Consider the following 20,384-nt stretch of genomic DNA (forward strand, 5'->3'; position numbering starts at 1 on the left):
CCAGCTCTGACATTCTGTATTCTGAGCTCCCTTTCATCTCTGACATTTTATATTCTGAGGCCTCTTTTAACTATGACATTCTATGTTCTCAAGTCTCTTTTAGCTCTGACATTCTATGTTCTGAACTCCCTTCCAGCTCTGACATACTGTGTTCTGACATCCCTTACAGTGCTGGCATTATATGTTCTGAGCTCCCTTCCAGTTCTGACATTCTGCATTCTAAGGTCTCTTCCAGCTCTGACATTCTATGTTCTACAGTCTCTTTTAGCTCTGACATCCCATGTTCTAAGATCTCTTTTAGCTCTGATGTTGTATGTTCTGGCTCCCTTCCAGCTCTGACATTCTGTGTTATTCCCTTGAAGCTCTGACAGTCTATGTTCTTAGCTCCCTTCCAGCTGTGACATTCTATGTTCTAAAGGGTCTTTTACCTCTGACATTCTATGTTCTAACATCTCTTTTAGCTCAGACATTCTACATTCTGACCTCCCTTCCAGCTCTGACATTCTATGTTCTAAGGTCTCTTCCAGTCCTCACATTCTGTGTACTAAGGTCTCTTCCAACTCAGGCATTCTGTGTTCTGAGCTCCCTTCCAGTTCAGGCATACTATGTTCTGAGAGCCCTTCCAGCTCTGACATTCTATATTCTGAGCTCCCTTCCAGCTCTGACATTCTATGTTCTGAGCTCCCTTCCAGCTCTGACATTCTGTGTTCTAAGGTCCCTTCCAACTCTGATTTTCTATGTCATTGGCTCCCTTCCAGCTCTGACATTCTATGTTCTAAAGTCTCTTTTAGCTCTGACATTCTATGTTTTGAGTTCCCTTCCAGCTCTCATATTCTGTGTTCTAAGGTCTCTTCCAACTCTGATATTCAATGTCATTAGCGCCCTTCCAGTTCTGACATTGTGTTCTGAGGTTTCTTTTAGCTCTGACATTCTATGTTCTAAAGTCTCTTTTACCTCTGACATTTTGTGTTCTAATGTCTCTTGTAGCTCTGACATTCCATGTTCTGAGCTCCCTTCTAGCTCTGACATTCTGTGTTCTAAGATCCCTTCTACCTCTGACGTTCTATGTTCTGAGCTCCCTTTCAGCACTGACATGATGTTTTAAAGTCTCTTTTAGCTCTGACATTCTGTGTTCTAAGGACACTTTTAGCTTTGACATTCTACGTTCTGATATAGCTTCCAGCTCAGGCATTCTGCATTCTAAGGTCCCTTCCAGCTCTGATATTCTATGTTCTGAGCTCCCTACCAGCTCTGACATTCTGCATTCTTAGGTCCCTCCCAGCTCTGGCATCCTATGTTCTAAGGTCTATTCCAGCTCAGGCATTCTGTGTTCAAAGGACCCTTCCAGCTCTGACATTCTATGTTCTTTCTCAGTTCCCTTCCAGATCTGACATTCTGTGTTCTAAGTTCCCTTCCAGTTCTGACATTCTATGTTTTGAGCTTACTTCCAGCTCTGACATTCTATGTTCTTAGATCCCTTCCAGTTCTGACATCCTATGTTCTGAGCTCCCTTCAAGCTCTGACATACTAAAATCTAAGGTCTCTTCCAGCCCTGACATTCTATGTTCTAAGGTACCTTACAACTCTGACATTCTGTATTATAAAGTCTCATTTAGCTCTGACATTCTATGTTCTAAAGTCTCTTTTAGCTCTGACATTCTATGTTCTGAGTTCCCTTCCAGCTCTGACATTCTGTGTTCTGTCATCCCTTCCAGCACAGGCATTCTGTGTTCTGAACTCCCTTCCAGCTCTGACATTCTACATTCTAAGATCTTTTCCAGCTCTGACATTCTATGTTCTAAGGTCTCTTGCAGAGCAGGCATTCTGTGTTCTAAGGTCCCTTCCACCTCTGACAATCTGTGTTCTGAGCTCCATTATAGTTCCCACATTCTGTGTTCTAAGGTCTCTTTTAGCTCTGACATTCTATGTTCTGAGTTCCCTTTCAGCTCTGACATTATGTGTTCTGAGATCCCTCCTAGCTCTGACTTTCTAAGTTCTGAACTCCTTTCCAGCTCTGACATTCTTCATTCTTAGGTCCATTCCAGCTCTGACATTCTATGTTCTAAGGTCCCTCCCAGCTCTGATATTCTATGTTCTAAGGTCTATTCCAGCTCAGGCATTCTGTGTTCATAGGTCCCCTCCAGCTCTGACATTCTGTGTTCTGAGATAACTTCCAGCTCTAACATTCTATGTTCTGATGGCTTTTCCAGCTTTGACATTATATGTTCTGAGGGCTCTAACACTTCTGACATTCTGTGTTCTGAGCTCCCTTCCAGCTCTGACCTTCTATGTTCTGAGCTCCCTTACAACTCTGACATTCTATGTTCTAAAGACTCTTTTAGCTCTGACATTCTATGTTCTAAAGTCTCTTTTAGCTCTGATATTCTATGTTCTGAACTCCCTTCCAGCACTGACATTCTGTGATCTGACATCCCTTCCAGTGCAGGCATTCAATATTCTGAGCTCCCTTCCAGCTCTGACATTCTATGTTCTAAGGTCCCTCACAGCTCTGACATTCTATGTTCTAAGGTCTCTTGCAGCACAGGCATTTTGTGTTCTAAGGTCCCTTTCACCTCAGACATTCCATGTTCTGAGCTCCCTTCCAGCTCTGACATTCTACATTCTGAACTCCCTCCCAGCTCAGACTTTCTAAAGTTCTGAGGTCTCTTCCAACTCAGACATTTTATGTTCTGAGGTCCCTTCTAGCTCTGACATTCTATGTTTTGAGCTCCCTTCCAGTTCTTACATTCTGTTTTCTAAGGGCTCTTTTAGCTCTAACATTGTATATTCTAATGTTTCTTTTAGCTCTGATATTCTACATTCTGGACTCCCTTCCAGCTCTGACATTCTATGTTCTGAGACCTCTTCCAGCTCTGACATTATATGTTCTAAAGTCCTTTCCAGCTCAGGCAGTCTATGTTCTGAGCTCACTTCCAGCTCTGACATTCTAGGTTCTAAGGTCATTTAGAATAATAAATGTCTCATAAGAGTCATTTAGAATAATAAATGTCTCATAAGAGACATTTAGAGAACATTTTGTGTTCTAAGATCTCTTGTAGTTCTGACATTCCTATGTTCTGAGCTCCCTTCCAGCTCTGACATTCTGTGTTCTAAGATCCCTTCCAGCTCTGACATTCTATATTCTGAGCTCCCTTCCAGTTCTGACATTCTGTGTTTTGAGGTCTCTTTTAGCTCTGACATTCTATGTTCTAAAGTCTCTTTTACCTCTGACATTTTGTGTTCTAAGGTCTCTTGTAGTTCTGACATTCCTATGTTCTTAGCTCCCTTCCAGCTCTGACATTCTGTATTCTAAGATCCCTTCCAGCTCTGACGTTCTATGTTCTGAGCCTCCTTTTAGCACTGACATGATATGTTTTAAAGTCTCTTTTAGCTCTGACATTCTGTGTTCTAAGGACACTTTTAGCTCTGACATTCTATGTTCTGATATCCCTTCCAGTCCAGGCATTCTATGTTCTGAGCTCCCTACCAGCTCTGACATTCTGCATTCTTAGGTCCATTCTAGCTCTGAAATTCTATGTTCTCAGGTCCCTCCCAGCTCTGACATTCTATGTTCTGAGGTCACTTCCAGCTCTAACGTTCTATGTTCTGAGGGCTCTTTCAGGTCTGACATTTTATGTTCTGAGGGCTCTAACACTTCTGACATTTTGTGTTCTAAGGTCCCTTCCAGCACTGATATTCTATGTTCTGAGCTCCCTTCCAGCTCTGACCTTCTATGTTCTGAGCTCCCTTCAAGCTCTGACATACAGTGTTCTGACATCCCTTCCAGTGAAGAGATTCTATGTTCTGAGCTCCCTTCCAGCTCTGACATTCTGCATTCTAAAGTCTTTCCAGCTCTGGCATTCTATGTTCTAAGGTCCCTCCCAGTTCTGACATTCTGTGTTCTAAGGTCTCTTGCAGTGCAGGCATTCTGTGTTCTAAGGTTCCTTCCAGCTCTGACATTCTATGTTCTGAGCTCCCTTCCAGCTCTCAAATTCTGTGTTCTAAGGTCACTTTTAGCTCTGACATTCTATATTCTGAGCTCCCTTCCATCTCTGACATTCTCTGTTCTGAGGTCTCTTTTAGCTTTGATATTCTATGTTCTACAGTCGCTTTTAGCTCTGACATTTTATGTTCTAAGGTCTCTTTTAGCTCTGTCATTCTATGTTCTGAGCTCCCTTCCAGCTCTGAAATTGTGTTCTATGTTCCCTTCCAGCTCTGACATTCTATGTTCTGAGCTCCTTTCCAGCTCAGGCATTCTATGCTCTGAGGTCCCTTCCAGATCTGACATTCCCTGTTCTGAGCTTCCTTCCAGCTCTGAAATTCTGTGTTTTAAGGTCCCTTCCAGTTCTGATATTCTATATTCTGAGCTCCCTTCCAGTTTAGGCATTCTGTGTTCTGAGCTCCCTTCCAGCCCAGACATTCTGTGTTCTGAGGTCTCTTCCAGCTCTGACATTCTATGTTCTAAAGTCTTTCTTTTTTTTCTTTCAAATGCTTTATTAACTTCTGGTTTACATCATTCATTTCTGCAAGATTTTGTGTTACAAATTTTCTCCTTGTTTTTCCCCACCACCCTAAAGTAGCAGTCCCACAGGATATCCCCTCCTTCCTATTCTATATAAGGATATCCTTCCTATTCTCTCTCCCATATCTTCTCCCATACACCCTTCAACTTTTCCAGTAGGGCATGGTGCATCTCTATGCCCCAGTGCCTGTATATCTTATTTCCCAATTACATGTAAAATAGTACTAATAATAGTATGTATATATACACATATATATTTTTAAAAATATTTGGTTTTAAAATGTTGAATTCCAGATTCATTCCCTTCTTCCCTTGTCACCCACCCTTACTGGGAAGATAAGCAATTCAGTATATGTTGTATATGTGTAGCTAATGCAAAACATTACCATAGTAGATATATTGTATAAGAGTGACTATATTTCACTCCCTCCTATCCCACCTCCCACTTGTTTTATTCTCTACTTTGATCCTGTCCCTTTACAAAAGTGGGTGCTTCCAACTTCCCTCCCCCCCAACCTGCCCTCCCTTCCATCAAACCCCCTCTCAACCCCATCCCCCCTACTCTCCTGTAGGGTGAGATACCCTATTTAGTGTGTATGTCATTCCCTCCCTAAGCCAAATTCAATGAGAATAAGGTTGACCCATTCCCTTTTGCCTTCCTGTTCTTCCCCTCCATTGTAACCATTTTCCCTTGCCTCTTCTATGTGAGATAGTCTATCCCATTCTGTCTCTCCCCATCTCCTATCATTATATTCCTCTCTCACCTCTTAATTTCATCTTTTAAGTATCATCCCTTCCTATTAAATTGGTCTTGTGCCCTCTATGTATACCTGTAAACATATACACATATTCACATATGTATTCATATGCCCATATACCCTCCTATATAGACATATATATATATATATATATATTTCTATTCCCTTCAACCATTTTCATACTGAGAAAAGTTTCATCAGTTACAATTATTGTTTTTCCATGTAGGAATGTAAATAGTTCAACTTTAATAAGTTCCTTATGATTTCTTTTCCCTGTTTACCTTCTTATGCTTCTCTAGCTTCTTGTATCTGAATGTCAAAGTCCTCTCTTCCACTGAATGACCATATTTTCCCCTGAAACATTATACTCAGTTTTGCTGGGTAGGTGACTCTTGATTTTAATCCCAGCTCCTTTGACCTCCTTCGGAATATCATATTCCAAACCCTTTGATCCCTCAGTGTAGAAGCTGCCAGATCCTGAGTTACCATGATTGTGTTTCCACAATATTCAAATTGTTTCTTCCTGCCTGCTTGTAATATTCTCTCCTTGATTTGGGAATTCCAGAACCTGGCTATAATATTCCTAGGAGTTTTCTTTTTGAGATCTTTTTGAGGAGGTGATTGGTGGATTCTTTCAACCTCTATTTTGCCCTCTGGTTCTAAAACATCAGGACATTTTTCCTTGAGAATTTCTTGGAGGATGATTTCTAGGTTCTTTCTTTGATCATAGCTTTCAGGTAGTCCAATAATTTTTAAATTATCTCTCCTGGATCTATTTTCAAGGTCAGTGGTTTTTCCCATGAGATAGTTCACATTGCCTTCTATTCTTTCATTTGTTTGGATCTGTTTAACAGCATCTTGATTTCTCATAAAGTCACTAGCTTCCATTTGCTCCAATCCAATTCTGAAGGAATGATTCTCCTCAGTGAGCTTTTGAGATTCTTTTTCCATCTGGCAAATTTGACTTTTTAAGGCATTGTTCTCCTCATTGCCTTTTTGAGCCTCTTTTGCCATTTGAGTTAGTCTATTTTTTAAGGTGTTATTTTCCTCAGTCAGGCTGTTGACTCTCATTTCATAATTTTCTTGCATTGTTCTCATTTCTCTTCCCAATTCTTCCTCTACTTCTCTTATTTGGTTTTCAAAATCCTTCTTAAGGTCCTCTATGGCCTGTAACCAGCTCATATTTTTCTTGGAAGCTTTTGGTGCAGGAGTTTTGACTTCACTATCTTCCTCCTGTTCCATGCATTGATCCTTTTTGTCCCCAAAATAGGAGTGTAAAGTTGGGTTGCTCTGTTTATTTTGCTTCCTTTGCCTGCTCATGTCACCACTCAATCACTTGACCCCTGGGCTTTTTGCCACAGTAGGACTCTGCCACCAGACAGGGGAGCTTCATTCCAAATGCTGGGGTTTTCTCAGTTGCCTAAGGTATTAGTTTGCTGCCCTCTCTGAAGCCTTCACATGCTCTGACAAGCTGGTCACACACCCCAGGACCTCCACCCTAGACGGCAATCCAGATGCAAGCAGGTTAAAGCAAGAGCGATTACCCATCAGACTGTTTGCTTGGTCCCTCTACACTCTGCAGGCCAGGAGCTGAAGCTGCCACAGGGGGGTGACTGCACAGCCATGGCACCTCAGCGGCTTCTTGCCCCAGGGACGAAGGTTGATGGCACTCCCAACTACTGGATCCCAAAGTCCACTCTGCATTGACCTCTCTTTGTACTTAGCATCTGTGGGTTGACAATTCTGGAAACCGCCACAGCTGGTGGTGATCTGAAGTCCCTCCAGCCGGTAGCTGGTCAGGCCGCCTTGGGGCTAAAACCTCCAGCTTATGTGGGACTGGAGTCGGCTCCCAGAGTGCTGTGCTGGCTGCTTCCTGCCGGCTTGCCGGGGTGTCCTCAGTGGGAGGTTAGCTTCTCTGTGTCATTTTGTGGGTCCTGTGGCTCCAAAGTTTGTTAGAATCCCCTTGAACATGAATTGGGGGAGGTGGAAGCTGGAGCCCTGTGGAAGTCCTGTTTCTACTCCGCCATCTTGACTCCACCCCTACCTCTATTACCTTTATAAAGTCTCTTTTAGCTCTGACATTCTGTGTTCTGAGCTCCCTTCCAGCTCTGACATTCTGTGTTCTAAAGTCCCTTCCATCTCTGACATTCTATGTTCTAAAGTCTCTTTTATCTCTGACACTTTATGTTCTAAAGTTTCTTTTATCTCTGACATTCTGTGTTCTGACCTCCCTCCCAGCTCTGACATTATATGTTTTGAGCTCCCTTCCAGCTCTGACATTCTGTGTTCTAAGGTCCCTTCCAGCTCTGACATTCTGTGTTCTAAGGTCCCTTCCAGCTCTGATGTTATATGTTCTAAGGTCCCTTTCAGTTCTGACAGTCTATGTATGATTTATGTTGTATGCTCACTTCTAGGTCTAACATTACTATGTTCTAGGTTCCCTTCCAACTCAGACATTATACACTCTAAAATCCCTACAGATCTATTCTTAAGAGCCTAACAAAGAAAAACAAGCTGTTCCCCAAAACAAAACAAAATTAGTTTATTGTATTGGGCAATTGAAACCAACCAACTACAGGACATCTGGGCAAATTATTTAGAAAGACCCACTGTTTCTGTATCTATCTACATATGTGTGTGTACATATATATATAGTTTGGGCCTCTGTAGACAACCTGAGATAGAGAATTTGGCCTGAAGCTAGTAACTGAAGCTATTAAGATGATTAATCTCTTCAAAGACTGAGGGAAATTAGTTTGGGTCCAAGACCTAAGGTCCTAGGACAGACACTAGAGTGAGTCTTAAAGGAGAGCTGACCTGCCTGAGGAGACTTATCTCAAATATGCCTAACCCCCCTGCAAATGGTCTGGCCACCGGGATTCCCCCAACCTCTGCCTGCATTGTGCCTCCTGGCCTCCCAAGAAACTGAGGATCAAACTAACGAAAATTTTTGCTCCTTTGGAGGCTGTGAGGCCCTCCTATACACAAGGGACCCCAGGGCTTCCCTTGGAAAGCCTGGGATGCTGGGCTGTAGGCTGCCTAAGCCAGAAGGCCCATTGTCTTCTTCCAGATCTTTGCACTCAGTCATGTCAATCCCAGACCTTGGATGTTCTTTTTTTTGTTTTGGTTTGGTTTTTGCTTTTTGGAGGGGGTAAGGCAGAGCAATTGGGGTTGACTTGCCCAAGGTCACACAGCTAGTAAGTGTTAAGTGTCTGAGGCTGGATTTGAACTCAGGTCCTCCTGACTCCAGGGCTGGTCTGACTGGGGGCTACTCTATTCACTGCCCCACCTAGCAGTCCCAGACCTTGGATGTTCTAAACCACTTTTCTCCACCCTTCAAAAATCCCTGGTCTATTTTTGAAAAACTGCCTTTAGGCTTATGCCTTTTCTCCTGGAAGTTACTTTTCACAGGTCATGTATTAACTTACATTTGTACACATTTGCCTCAACAGAATGAAAGCCTGCTTCACTTTATTTCTGTATCTCCATGGCCAGTGGGCACACAGTCGGCCCACAGAAATACTTATTGACTTAAATCGAACAGTATTTAGAGATGGCAAGAAACTTAGAAGTCATCTGGTCTAACCTTCTCATTTTACAGAGAAGTAAACCACAGTTCAGAGAGAAGTGACTTGTCTGAGGGCACACCTGGAAGAACCAGGACTTGAACCCAGGTCATTAAGAATTCAATTTCAGCATTCTTTGCTGCACAATGCAGCCTCTTTGGAAAGAAATGTTTGATTATACAAACAAATATAATATATAATATATAATATTAATATATTATATATTAATATATAATATAATATAATTTAATAACTAATGCTTGTTAAAAACTTGTGAATATCATTCACAGCATGACTCATGGGGCCTCTGATGTCCACTGCCTGGGGCTGGGAGGGCACTGGACTTGGAGTTGATGGGTCCTAGGATTTGAGCCCCAGTTCTGCTAGCTGGGTGACTATGGGCAAGGCCACTTCACTTTCTCACCTTTCTTCACTTTCTGCCACCTACCTCTTTGGACCATTGTGAAAGAGGAGTTCAAAGTGTTATGGATATGGAGGGAGGGCCGTGTGCCTGCCTGCTCCCACGGATGTGGTGAGGACTGGAATGCTTTGTGAGGTACAGCACTAGGGAAATGGGGGCTATTCTACTTCTAACATTTTAGCTGGGACAATCAACCTGCTGGGAAAATACCAGGAACACTTTAATGAGCTTTTTAGAAAATTATCTAAAGTTAGGAACAAGAGAACACAGAGCCATAACTCACCTTGCTCTGCAAAACAAGAATCTGCTGGGCCCGACCACGCCAAGTCCCAGGAGATGATAACAGCTGCTGAATGTTGAGGTCCTCCCCAACTTCACTTGCTAAAACCTACAAATCAGGGGCCAGTGGAGTTAGTGCTGCATATGAACCACAGCTGACCCCCTTTCATGACACTGTTTCATTAGGTTCAAGGACAGGGCTAACAGAGGGTGAAGGCAGAGGAGAAGGCCACCTACCTGATGGGATACCCAGAATGCCTAGCCATTCCCCCCACCACAACTGCCAGGGCTCAGAACAAATAACCTTAAACCCTAGATGCAGAAGAAAAGCTTTCTTTCCAACTCCAACTCACTTCCCCCCAATACATGACAGAGGAAACATAAACTTGGCTGTGGCAAATACTTGTGTTTCTTTCAACCTGTTTCCCATTTTGCCTCAACCTTGGCTAATTCTGGATAATTACAGGAAGTACATTCCACATGGCGTATTTGCAAAGCTTTGGCCCCACATCCCCTCTGTCACAGAGGGTAAAATCAGGCAAAGACAAATGGATGGCCATCTCTAAGCAGCAGCAAATGAAGAGGGAACAAAACATGGCAATCTGGTATACTAGGGTGAAACTGTTGGAAGCTTTCGAGGGGGACCAAACAGCAACACCAATGAAGGTCTGTAACCAGAGCTGACTTGAGGTTTCAGATCTGAAAAAGTAAGCTTCAATTTATAAACTTGGCCTCTTTAATGCCTGTCAACTGAAACTGAGCCATGTATACAATGCTTTTTCAGCTTGTTTCCACAATAGAAGACTGTTTCAGAAATCTTGGCTAATATAAAAGGCTCCAGCAGAGAGGAAAGGCTCTAAAGAATTCTAGTTGCAATCACTATTTAAAGGAAAATAAATAACAAACCAATTGGGACCTAATTCCAACTCTGCACACTTTCTTTAGAAAGGAACCTTTTAGTGCAATGGAAAGTGCTCTGGATTTAATCAGAATGTCCACATTGTCACCGACTAGCCTTGTGATCTCAGGCAAATCTGCCCTTCTCTGGGCCTCAGTTTCTCATTTATGTAAAACTGAGATAAAAATAGGAGCTCACAGGGTTGTTATGAAGAAAAGTACTTTGTAAACTGTCAAGTGTTGTGGAAATGAAGCTTTTATCATAATTACTGTTGTAGTTGCTGTTATTAAGTAAAAGATACCAAAAGGCCAACAAAATAAATCAAATAGACCCAGTGACATATCCAAATCTCACATTTCTGGGGCAATTTGCCATGCCAAAAGTGGTTTGCTACAACAAATTCAGACATTTATTTGACAATGATTAACACATTGTAAGTATAAGAGACAATGGAACTTGGGTTAGGGGCATGGACAGTGAATGTGTGTTCAGTGCCTAAGAGACCATGAAGGTGTGGACTGGGGAGAGACACTAAATACCTTAGGCATCAAACTGAATGAGTCAACAGAGATTGTAGAAAATAGGTCAGTGCATCTTGAGACATGCCCAGCAAGAACTGCCTGATTTTCATGTGACTGAATATTTTCTACTTCTAAATACAACCTATTGTTCTGATCTCTCTTGAATCTTGCTCTCCTAGGAATTCAACTGAGCTTGGCTATAATACAGGAAAAAAAAAAAACAGATTCATCTCTGGTTTGCCCTTCTGAAGGCCAAGGTGAGGCCTATGATGATGAGACGAAGCGCAGAGATACCTTTTGTGCAACTTTGAGCTCTTGTTTGATGGTCTGGATCTGGTTGCGATACTCTACGATCTTAAAGTTTGCTGAAGCTAGTTTGTCTTGCAAAGTTTTCACCTCTGGATTTTCGGCCTTAAGGAAAAAAAAAGAAATGGAGAAGGAACTTGTTTTCAAATTCAGCATATTGAGCACCCAGGGGTAATAGAAAGGAGCCCAAATAGGACTAATAAAAAAGTTTGCCAGAATAGGATCAGCACAAAATTGAGAGCTGGGAGCTTCCTCTTGTCATCTGGTCCCGCCTCCTCATCTTATTGATGAGTCCCATGGGACACAGGAAGTAATACCACAACTGGGTCTCAAACCTAGGTCCCTCTGGCTTCAAATCCAATGCCACTCTGTACCACCTCTACCAGATCTTTCAATGTCTTTAAAAAAAGACTTTCATTAGCAGCAAAAATAACACTATAAAAAAGAAATTCAATCCCCTCATTTTAAAGATGATGAAATTGAGACCTTAAGAACCCCAAACTATTTGGCACAGCTTGTAGGAGGGGAGCTAAGGCTAGAGCCTGGTATTAAGATTCCAAGTCCAGTGCTCTTTTAACATCTATAGTATGGAAGTGTCTATGTATGTATATACATACATATATAAAAATATATATATATGTGTATGTATTCCTGGGATGCCTTGAAATATACATAATATATGTCCTAAAACATGTATCTGTATACATATTTTTATGCATGCATAATATCATTAAAAAGCTGGAAAACCACTCCAGTATCTTTGCCAAGAAAACCCCAAATGGGGTCATGACAAGTCATACACCAATGAAATGACTAAACAACAAAAATATAGGGATATGTATATTTGCACACATGTGTAGATGTATATACAATGTGTAGACACACATGCACACATAGTATAGACACACGTGTATAGACCTCTTCACACATATGTATGGTCACATATATGCGTACATATATTCCTCCATTATTAGTGGAAAGGCAGTGCCATAACCTTATAAAAGTGCTGGTCTTAGATTCAGAAGACCTGGGTTTGAGTCCTGCTTCTATCATTTGGATCATAGGATTTAGAGCTGGAAGGAACCTTAGAGGCCTAATTCAACTCTCTCACTTTTACAGATGAGGAAACTGAGGCTAAGAAATGTTAAATGGCTTGGCCACATTCCCCTAGGTGGTGAATATCCAAGCAAGGGTCAAACTCAGATTCTTTCACTCCAAATCCACCATTCTCCCTACTACATTGTATTGCCTAGTCTGTCAAATGAGATTAGACTCAAATCAGTAGATCTTAGCCTTTTCAAGAATGAAGACGGCTTTTTAACATAATTTTTACAGACTTTGAAATGGTAGGAGTTGTACTATTAATAGCCACTGATTGAAAAAAAATGCATGGCTTGGTATGGACCCTTTGCAAAAACTTTATGACCTTGGAAAACCATTGTACTGTCCTTAAAGATTTCTAAGGTCCAGTTCTAAAAACTGATGATCCCACCTCACAGTGTTGTTGGGAAGAAAGTGCTTTGCAAGGCTCTGAGTGCTATAAAAATATGAGAATATGAACTTCTGTTCTATACATTGAGATATTATCTAATCTTATCCTATTGTCCTTTCCAAAGGAAATTACTCCTCTAGCATCAGACTTGCACTCTAAAAATGTTTATTGTAGAGGTAATTTCCATATCAGAAATACAGGTCCTCACTCCCTAGAGAATGGAAAATCCAGATAGGATTTGGGTCTCTGGCAGTACTGAGATTCTACAACCTAAGCTTCATCCTCCTTTTTCTGTCACTGCTTTTATATATGATTAGTGAGGAAGATTAATCAGCTGATTATCTTTCCATTCATCTCTCCAGTGGTCTTGAGGGATGAGTCATTTTAAATGGTTAAGTCTTCCAGAGAGCTGAGGATTTGCCCCTTTAAGTGCCATTTTTAAGAAATGCTCATTATTTTGGATGGAAATCTTTCTAAAAGGCATAATGCCTATTTCTGCCTTTTTAAATGGAGGGTGCCAAACATCAATTAACCTTTTCGGGATGACTCAGGGTCACTATAACTTCAATACTCTTGGACTGCTGATTTTAAAGCTAAGAGGGGCGTTAGCACTTTACAATGGAGGAAACTCTATCTTCCTAATTTTAATATTGTGGCATGCTATTTACTATGTAGCACATAGTGCACAGGAGGAATGGAAGGGGAAGGCAGACATGAAGAGGAGGCAAGATCAAGAAACAGCTAGTAATCCAGTTTGACTGAAAAGTCAAAAGTACAAATTCCCCCTAGTGTTCACACTGCTGCATAATGAAAAGGGAACACTGGATAAGAGAAATGCTCAGTTCAGTCACTTTTCTGATAAGACATTAAATAAGTCTCTATGTAGCAAAAGTACAATAGACAATAGCTTGTGTAACATGATTACCCAAAGCCCTTAGTGGAGAATGCAAGGTGAAATTCAGTAAGTTTGGAAAGAGGTTGGCCTCAGGGGGGAGTTCTCCATTCTTGAATGTTTATCTGAGTTTTCTAGATCTCTGGAGTTTAGACCACAATCCAGTTGGTCCTAAATGTGATAATAGTACTGCTCCTAAGGACTGTTCTTTTCCTTGGTCTGCAGAGATCTGATCAAAGCCTTTGATCAAACACTTATCAATAGGAAATACCCTTGTGAATCAAGTAATGAAGGCTCTCTCCTCCAGTCCCACACTTCTCCCCACTTAGCAATGACCTGTGGCAGCAGGTCTAACACTAAGCTAGGCCCAGAGAAGGGCAGTGTGGTAGAGTGGACAGGGCTCTGGGTTTGGCACCAGGAGCAGAGTGCTACTTTCCTATCCTGGTTTCAACATTTACTATCCATCTATGTGAAATCACATTATCTTTTTGATCTTCCAGATTGTTGCTGGGGATGTTTTTTTGTCTCTTTAATGGGGATATTATTTGCTCCACCTGCCTCGTGGAATTATTACAGGGAAAGTGCTATAGAAATAGGAGCTGTTTTATCATAGTAGGTGCTCTGATATATTGTAGTAGGGGCAGCTAGGTGGTGGAGTAGATAGGCCCCAGCTGGGCCTGGAGTCAAGAAGACTCATCTTCCTGAGTTCAAATCTGGCCTCAGACACCTACTTGCTGTATGACCCTGGGCAAGTCACTTTACCCTATTTGCCTCTGTTTCCTCATTTGTAAAATGAGCTGGAAAAGGAAATGGCCAACCACTCTAGTATCTTTGCCAAGAAAACCCCAAATGGGGTCACCAAAAGTTGGACAAGACTCAATAATAACAACAACAAGGTGCTCTACAAATTATTGTTGACCAGACTTGTACTGTTCCTCCCAGGGTAAGGCAGCTAAGTTGAACAAGGAAATCAAGTTTATGGACATAATAGAGTCTGTCTGGCCAATGGGAGCCCCATCCCCTGAGCTCACTTTGCCTGCTGAGCCTACCCTGAGAAGGCTGCTGGGGAGTTTGTGCCCAAAAACCCATGTAATGGAAGGGCCAGCCTCCCCAGCTCAGAGCACACAGATTCTACATGTGCAGGGTCATCTAAGAAGGAAAGGCTTGTCCAAAAGCAACGCTGCCTTGAGAAGTGAACTTAAGAGGGTAAATGTGTTGTAGAAACTGCTTCGATAATTTTTTTTAAATTATGCTATGTTATGGAAATGCTTGTTTTATTCTATAATTTTTTTAACCTGCTTATGTTTAAGCTCATTCTCCCTGGAGATGGATGAGGTGGTACAGGGGAGAGTGTGCCCCCCCCCCCATATTAAGGTGTGATGTTTATACTTCTAGTCTTGTTATATCTTCTCAATAAATCTCTTTGTAAAAGCTAGTTAATGTCAATCAAGAATGCTTGAAAGTCCTCTATTCCACTGAATGACCATATTTTCCCCTGAAACATGATACTCAGTTTTGCTGGGTAGGTGATTCTTGGTTTTAATCCCAGCTCCTTTGACCTCTGGAATATAACATTCCAAGCACTTCAATCCCTCAGTGTAGAAGCTGCCAGATCCTGAGTTATTCGGATTGTGTTTCTGCAATATTCAAATTGTTTCTTCCTGACTGCTTGTAATATTCTCTTCTTGATCTGGGAATTCCAGAACCTGGCTATAATATTCCTAGGAGTTTTCTTTTTGAGATCTTTTTCAGGGGGTGATCGGTGGATTCTTTCAACTTCTATTTTACCCTCTCGTTCTAAAACATCAGGACATTTTTCCTTGAAAATTTCTTGGAGGATGATTTCTAGGTTCTTTCTTTGATCATGGCTTTCAGGTAGTCCAATAATTTTTAAATTATTTCTCCTGGATCTATTTTCAAGGTCAGTGGTTTTTCCCATGAGATAGTTCACATTGCCTTCTATTCTTTCATTTGTTTGGATCTGTTTAACAGCATCTTGATTTCTCATAAAGTCATTAGCTTCCATTTGCTCCAATCTAATTCTGAAGGAATGATTCTCCTCAGTGAGCTTTTGAGATTCTTTTTCCATCTGGCAAATTCGGCTTTTTAAGGCATTCTTCTCCTCATTGCCTTTTTGAGCCTCCTTTGCCATTTGAGTCAGTCTGTTTTTTAAGGTATTATTTTCCTCAGTCAGGCTGTTGACCCTCATTTCATAATTTTCTTGCATTGTTCTCATTTCTCTTCCCAATTTTTCCTCCACTTCTCTTATCTGCTTCTTAAGGTCCTCTATGGCCTGTAACCATCTCGTATCTTTCTTGGAAGCTTTTGGTGCAGGAGTTCTGACTTCACTGTCTTCCTCCTGTTCCCATGCTTTGATCCTTTTTGTCCCCAAAATAGGAGTCTAATGTTGGATTGCTCTGCTTGGTTTGCTTCCTTTGCCTGATCATGTCACCACTCAATCACTGGACCCCTGGGCTTTTTGCCACAGTAGGACTCTGCCACCAGATAGGGGAGCTTCATTCCAAATGCTGGCATTTTCTTAGCTGCCTAAGGTATCAGTTTGGTGCCCTCTCTGAAGCTTCCACATGCTCTGGCAAGCTGGTCACACACCCCAGGACCTCCACCCTAGACCACAATCTAGATCCAAGCAGGTTAAAGCAAGAGCAATTACCCCTCAGACTGGTCGCTTGAACCCCCTATACTCTGCAGGCCAAGAGCTGAAGTTGCTGCCTGTGCTGCAGCCCTCAGTGGCTTCTCTCCAAGGGCAAAAGCTGACACACTCCCAACTACTGGGTCCCAAAGTCCACACTGCACTGACTTCTCACTTTGTCCTTAGCATCTATGTGTTGATAATTCTGGACCACCACAGCTACTGGTGATCTGGAGTCCTTCCAGCCGGCTTCCAGCCAGTGGTTGGTCAGGCCTGCCCTGGGGCTAAAACCTCGGCCTGGGGCTAGGGTATGCTCCCAGAGCACTGTACTGGCTGATTCCTGCAGACCTGCCAGGCTGTCTTCAGCAGGAGGTTAGCTTCTTTGTGTCATTTTGTGGGTTCTGTAGCTCCAAAGTTTGTTTAGAGTCCTCTTTTACATGAATTGGAGGTGGTGGGAGCTGGAGCTGCTCGAGTTAATGTCAATCTTAATTGGTGACATTAAATGGGGTACTAATCACCGGCAATTGATATGGGGGAGAATATATCAGACTCTGGGTTAGAAGACAGTAAGTAGCCCCAGAGCCCTGCGTGGTAGACACAGCCTTGCTTCAGCTCTCAATTCATCAGTGGAAATGGGAGTTAAGGATCTTCAGAGCTTATAGGAGCTACAGATACATACATATATACACATATACACATATACATACATCTGTTAGTACCCTTTTGGGGATCTTCACTAAGTTATTCAACAAATACTCATTAAAAACCTGCTATATGCTGAGTCCTGTTCTGGGGAAGAGGAAACAGAAGGTAATAAGCATTTATTAGAGTGCCTGATCTACACCAGGTACTATGCTAAGCACTATACAAATATTATCTCATTTGATCCTCATAACAACCCTGAGGTAGGTACTGTTATTATCTTCAGTTTACAGTTGAGGAAACTGAGGAAGACAATGCTTAAGTGACTTGTCCAGGATCACAAAGCTAGTGAGCATCCGAGGCTGGATATGAATTCATGTCTTCCTGCCTCCAGGCAGCACTCTGTCCACGGCACCACCAGTTGCCTATACTGGACACTGAGTAGGATACAGAAAAGCCTCAAAGAAGTGTGCTGCTCCCAAAAAGGGTTAAAGCACTTGGGGTTGATTACTCAGGATTTCGAGGCTAGCAGGCAATCTTATCCTATAAAAAAAGAGTCTATAAAAATCTCAGATAAACTGATATGGACTCATGGCATGATTAAAAAAAAACCTTTGTTTTTTTTACCAGGAAAAGTAGAAAACAATCTGGTAGAAATTAGGCTTAGATTAACACCTTACATCATATTTTGTAATGCATTCTAAATGGCCCTTAATATTAAAGATTTCACAATAAAAAATTAGAAGAGAAACAGACCATATACCTCTTACAGCTATGGATAAGAGATCTATTCTTAACTGAACACCTTCTGCACAAATATAATGTACCTAGAGTAAGAAGGGAAACCACTGATGGAAAAAAAACAACTTTATATCAGATTTCCATGTTAAAGGTGGGTATCCCAGAGACATAAACAATTAACAGACATATAAAACCAAAAGTCATTCCCCAAGTTCCCTGTTAAGGGTTTGGTATCCAAGAGATATAAACAATTAACAGATATATAAAACCAAAAGTCATTCCCCAAGAGATAAGTGGTCAAGATATCTGAACAGTTCTCCAAGAATTTTCAAACTATTAACAACCCATATGAAAGAATGCTCCAAATCACTCATAATAAGAGAAATACAAATCAAAACAACCTTGAGATTTCACCTCACATCCTGTAAATTGGCAAAGATGGCCAAACATGGAAATAGTCAATGCTTTAGGGATTATGCAAAGATAGGCACACTAGTACATTTTTGGTGGATCTGTGAATCAGTACAATCATTTTGGAAAGCAATTTGGGATCGTGCAAATGAAATGACTAAAATGTCCATACTTTTTGACCCAGAGAGTCCACTACTAGGCTTACATCCTAAGGAGTCTATTGCTAAGAAGAAAGTTCCTATATACACCAAAATATTCATAGCAGTACTTTTTGTTAATAGCAATAAAGTGGAAACCCATCAATTGGGAAATGGTTAAACAAACTGTAATCTGTGAATGTAATGGTATACTACTGTGTTATAAGAAATAACAAATATGATGACTACAGAGAAGCATGGAAAGATATGAACTAATGCAAAGTGAAGTAAGCAGGGCCAAGAAAACAATACACACAATGACTATGACCTTGTAAACTGAAAGACCATGAACACACACGGGCATGCGCGCGCGCACACACACACACACACACAGATTCACAAGCAAAAAGTGAATTTTCAAAATTACAAAAAACATTTATGACTAAAAAAAAAAGGTATGAGAAGATACTCCCACCCCACCCCTTTGCAGATATGGGAAGTCTATGAGTGTAACACATTGCACATGTTTTCAGACTTTTCCCACGTATAGATCAGTTTTGCTGATACTTTTTCTTCTTTCTGACTTTGTCTTTAAAAATATTACTTGTTAAGGAAGGGCTCTCTCAGAGTGAAAGGAGGAGGGACAATAGGGAATGTGTAGATGACATATTAATAATATCAACATTAATAAAATTTATTTTTAAAAAATGAACACAGGGGTGGCTAGGGGCACAGTGAATAGAGCACCAGCCCTGGAGTCAGGAGGACCTGAATTCAAATCTGATCTCAGACACTTAACATAAAAACTAGCCATGTGACCTTGGTCAAGTCACTTAACCCCAATTGCCCTACCTTCCCCTGTCCAAAAAGTCCCCCCCCAAAAAATGAACACAAATAGCTTTAATGCTATGCTCTAGGCAAATTGCAAATTGGGCAGGTAGGTGGTACAATGGATAGAGTGCCAGGCCTGGATTCAGGAAGGCTCATCTTTGTGAGTTGAAATCTAGCCTCAGACACCTACTAGCTATGTGACCCTGGGCAAGTCACTTAACCCAATCTTTGTTTGTCTCAATTTCCTCATCTATAAAATGAGTTGGAGAAGAAAATGGCAAACTACTACAGTGCCTTTGCCAAGATAATCTTAAATGGGGTCACAAAGAGTTGGACATGACTGAAAAATAACTGAACATCATCATCAGTATTTGAAGGATACAAAATCCATACTGCTCATATTAGTTCCCATATTTATAATGGGTAGAGTAATAAACAGATATTAATACCGAAGTATACAACCATCCAGATGTTATCTCAAAGAAACTGATTTGAATTGAAAACAAGCACCCTGGAAAATGGGTGATACAATTAGAGCTTGAAACAAAAGGAAAAACATGCTAACTTTTCTCTAGTGGATCCCTGAAAAACTAGGTTATCCAATAAGGAAAGTCCCAGATGGAGAATCACTCCTATGGGACCCTAGAAATTCATAGGGGACCCAAATATGTACTGAATGAAACCCCTACAGTGTTAACACCAAGTTGCATTTCCATTCAATAGGTCAAATGCCCAGAAAATGGCTACAATTCCTAGGTTCTGGAGTGTCCCCTGAGTGTATATATTTTTAACACTCAAGAATAGATATAACTCTCAACAAAAGGATTTACTAGATATACTAAGAAGGCATAATAAGAATAGTAACTATAGCACATCCCCTCAAAATAACCCTGGGGTATACTCTTCTACTAGAGGCAGCTAGATGGATAAGAGAATAGAGCACAGGACCTGGAATCAGGAAGACCTGAGCTCAAATCAGGCCTCAGACACTCACTAGCTGTGAGACTCTGGGTGAGTCACTTAACCTCTGTTTGCCTTAATCACACTGGAGAAGGAAACAGCAAACCACTCCAATATCTTTTCCAAGAAAACCCCCCGTGGGGTCACAAAAAAATTGAACATGACTGAACAACAGGAGATATTTTCATATTAAAGTATGAATGATTACCAGGTCCTTAACAATGGGGAGCCTCTAATATAGTGGAAACAGAACTCATTTCAAATCTCAACTCAGGTATCTGACAGCCTTGAGACCCATGTTCTCCTTATTTCCTTACATGTAAACTGAGGGAGTGGGACAAGACAATAAAAATAGCT

The 20,384-nt window shown here is 41.3% G+C and overlaps 1 protein-coding gene across 1 annotated transcript in view; it reads right to left on the reverse strand.

The window, feature by feature from the left end:
* CCDC13 (coiled-coil domain containing 13) overlaps positions 1-20,384 on the reverse strand; it is a 108,598-nt gene that overhangs the window by 66,842 nt on the left and 21,372 nt on the right. Inside the window, exons 5-6 of the mRNA XM_069095824.1 lie at positions 11,260-11,376; positions 9,551-9,655 (exon numbers count right to left, since the gene is read on the reverse strand). Of these exons, the coding sequence (XP_068951925.1) occupies positions 9,551-9,655; positions 11,260-11,376 (222 nt within the window). The remainder of the gene's footprint in view (positions 1-9,550; positions 9,656-11,259; positions 11,377-20,384) is intronic.

Source organism: Petaurus breviceps, unplaced genomic scaffold, assembly GCF_028583685.1.
Source record: "Petaurus breviceps papuanus isolate PSGF00001 unplaced genomic scaffold, PetGlider_PUasm1.0 227, whole genome shotgun sequence".
NCBI lineage: Eukaryota > Metazoa > Chordata > Mammalia > Diprotodontia > Petauridae > Petaurus > Petaurus breviceps.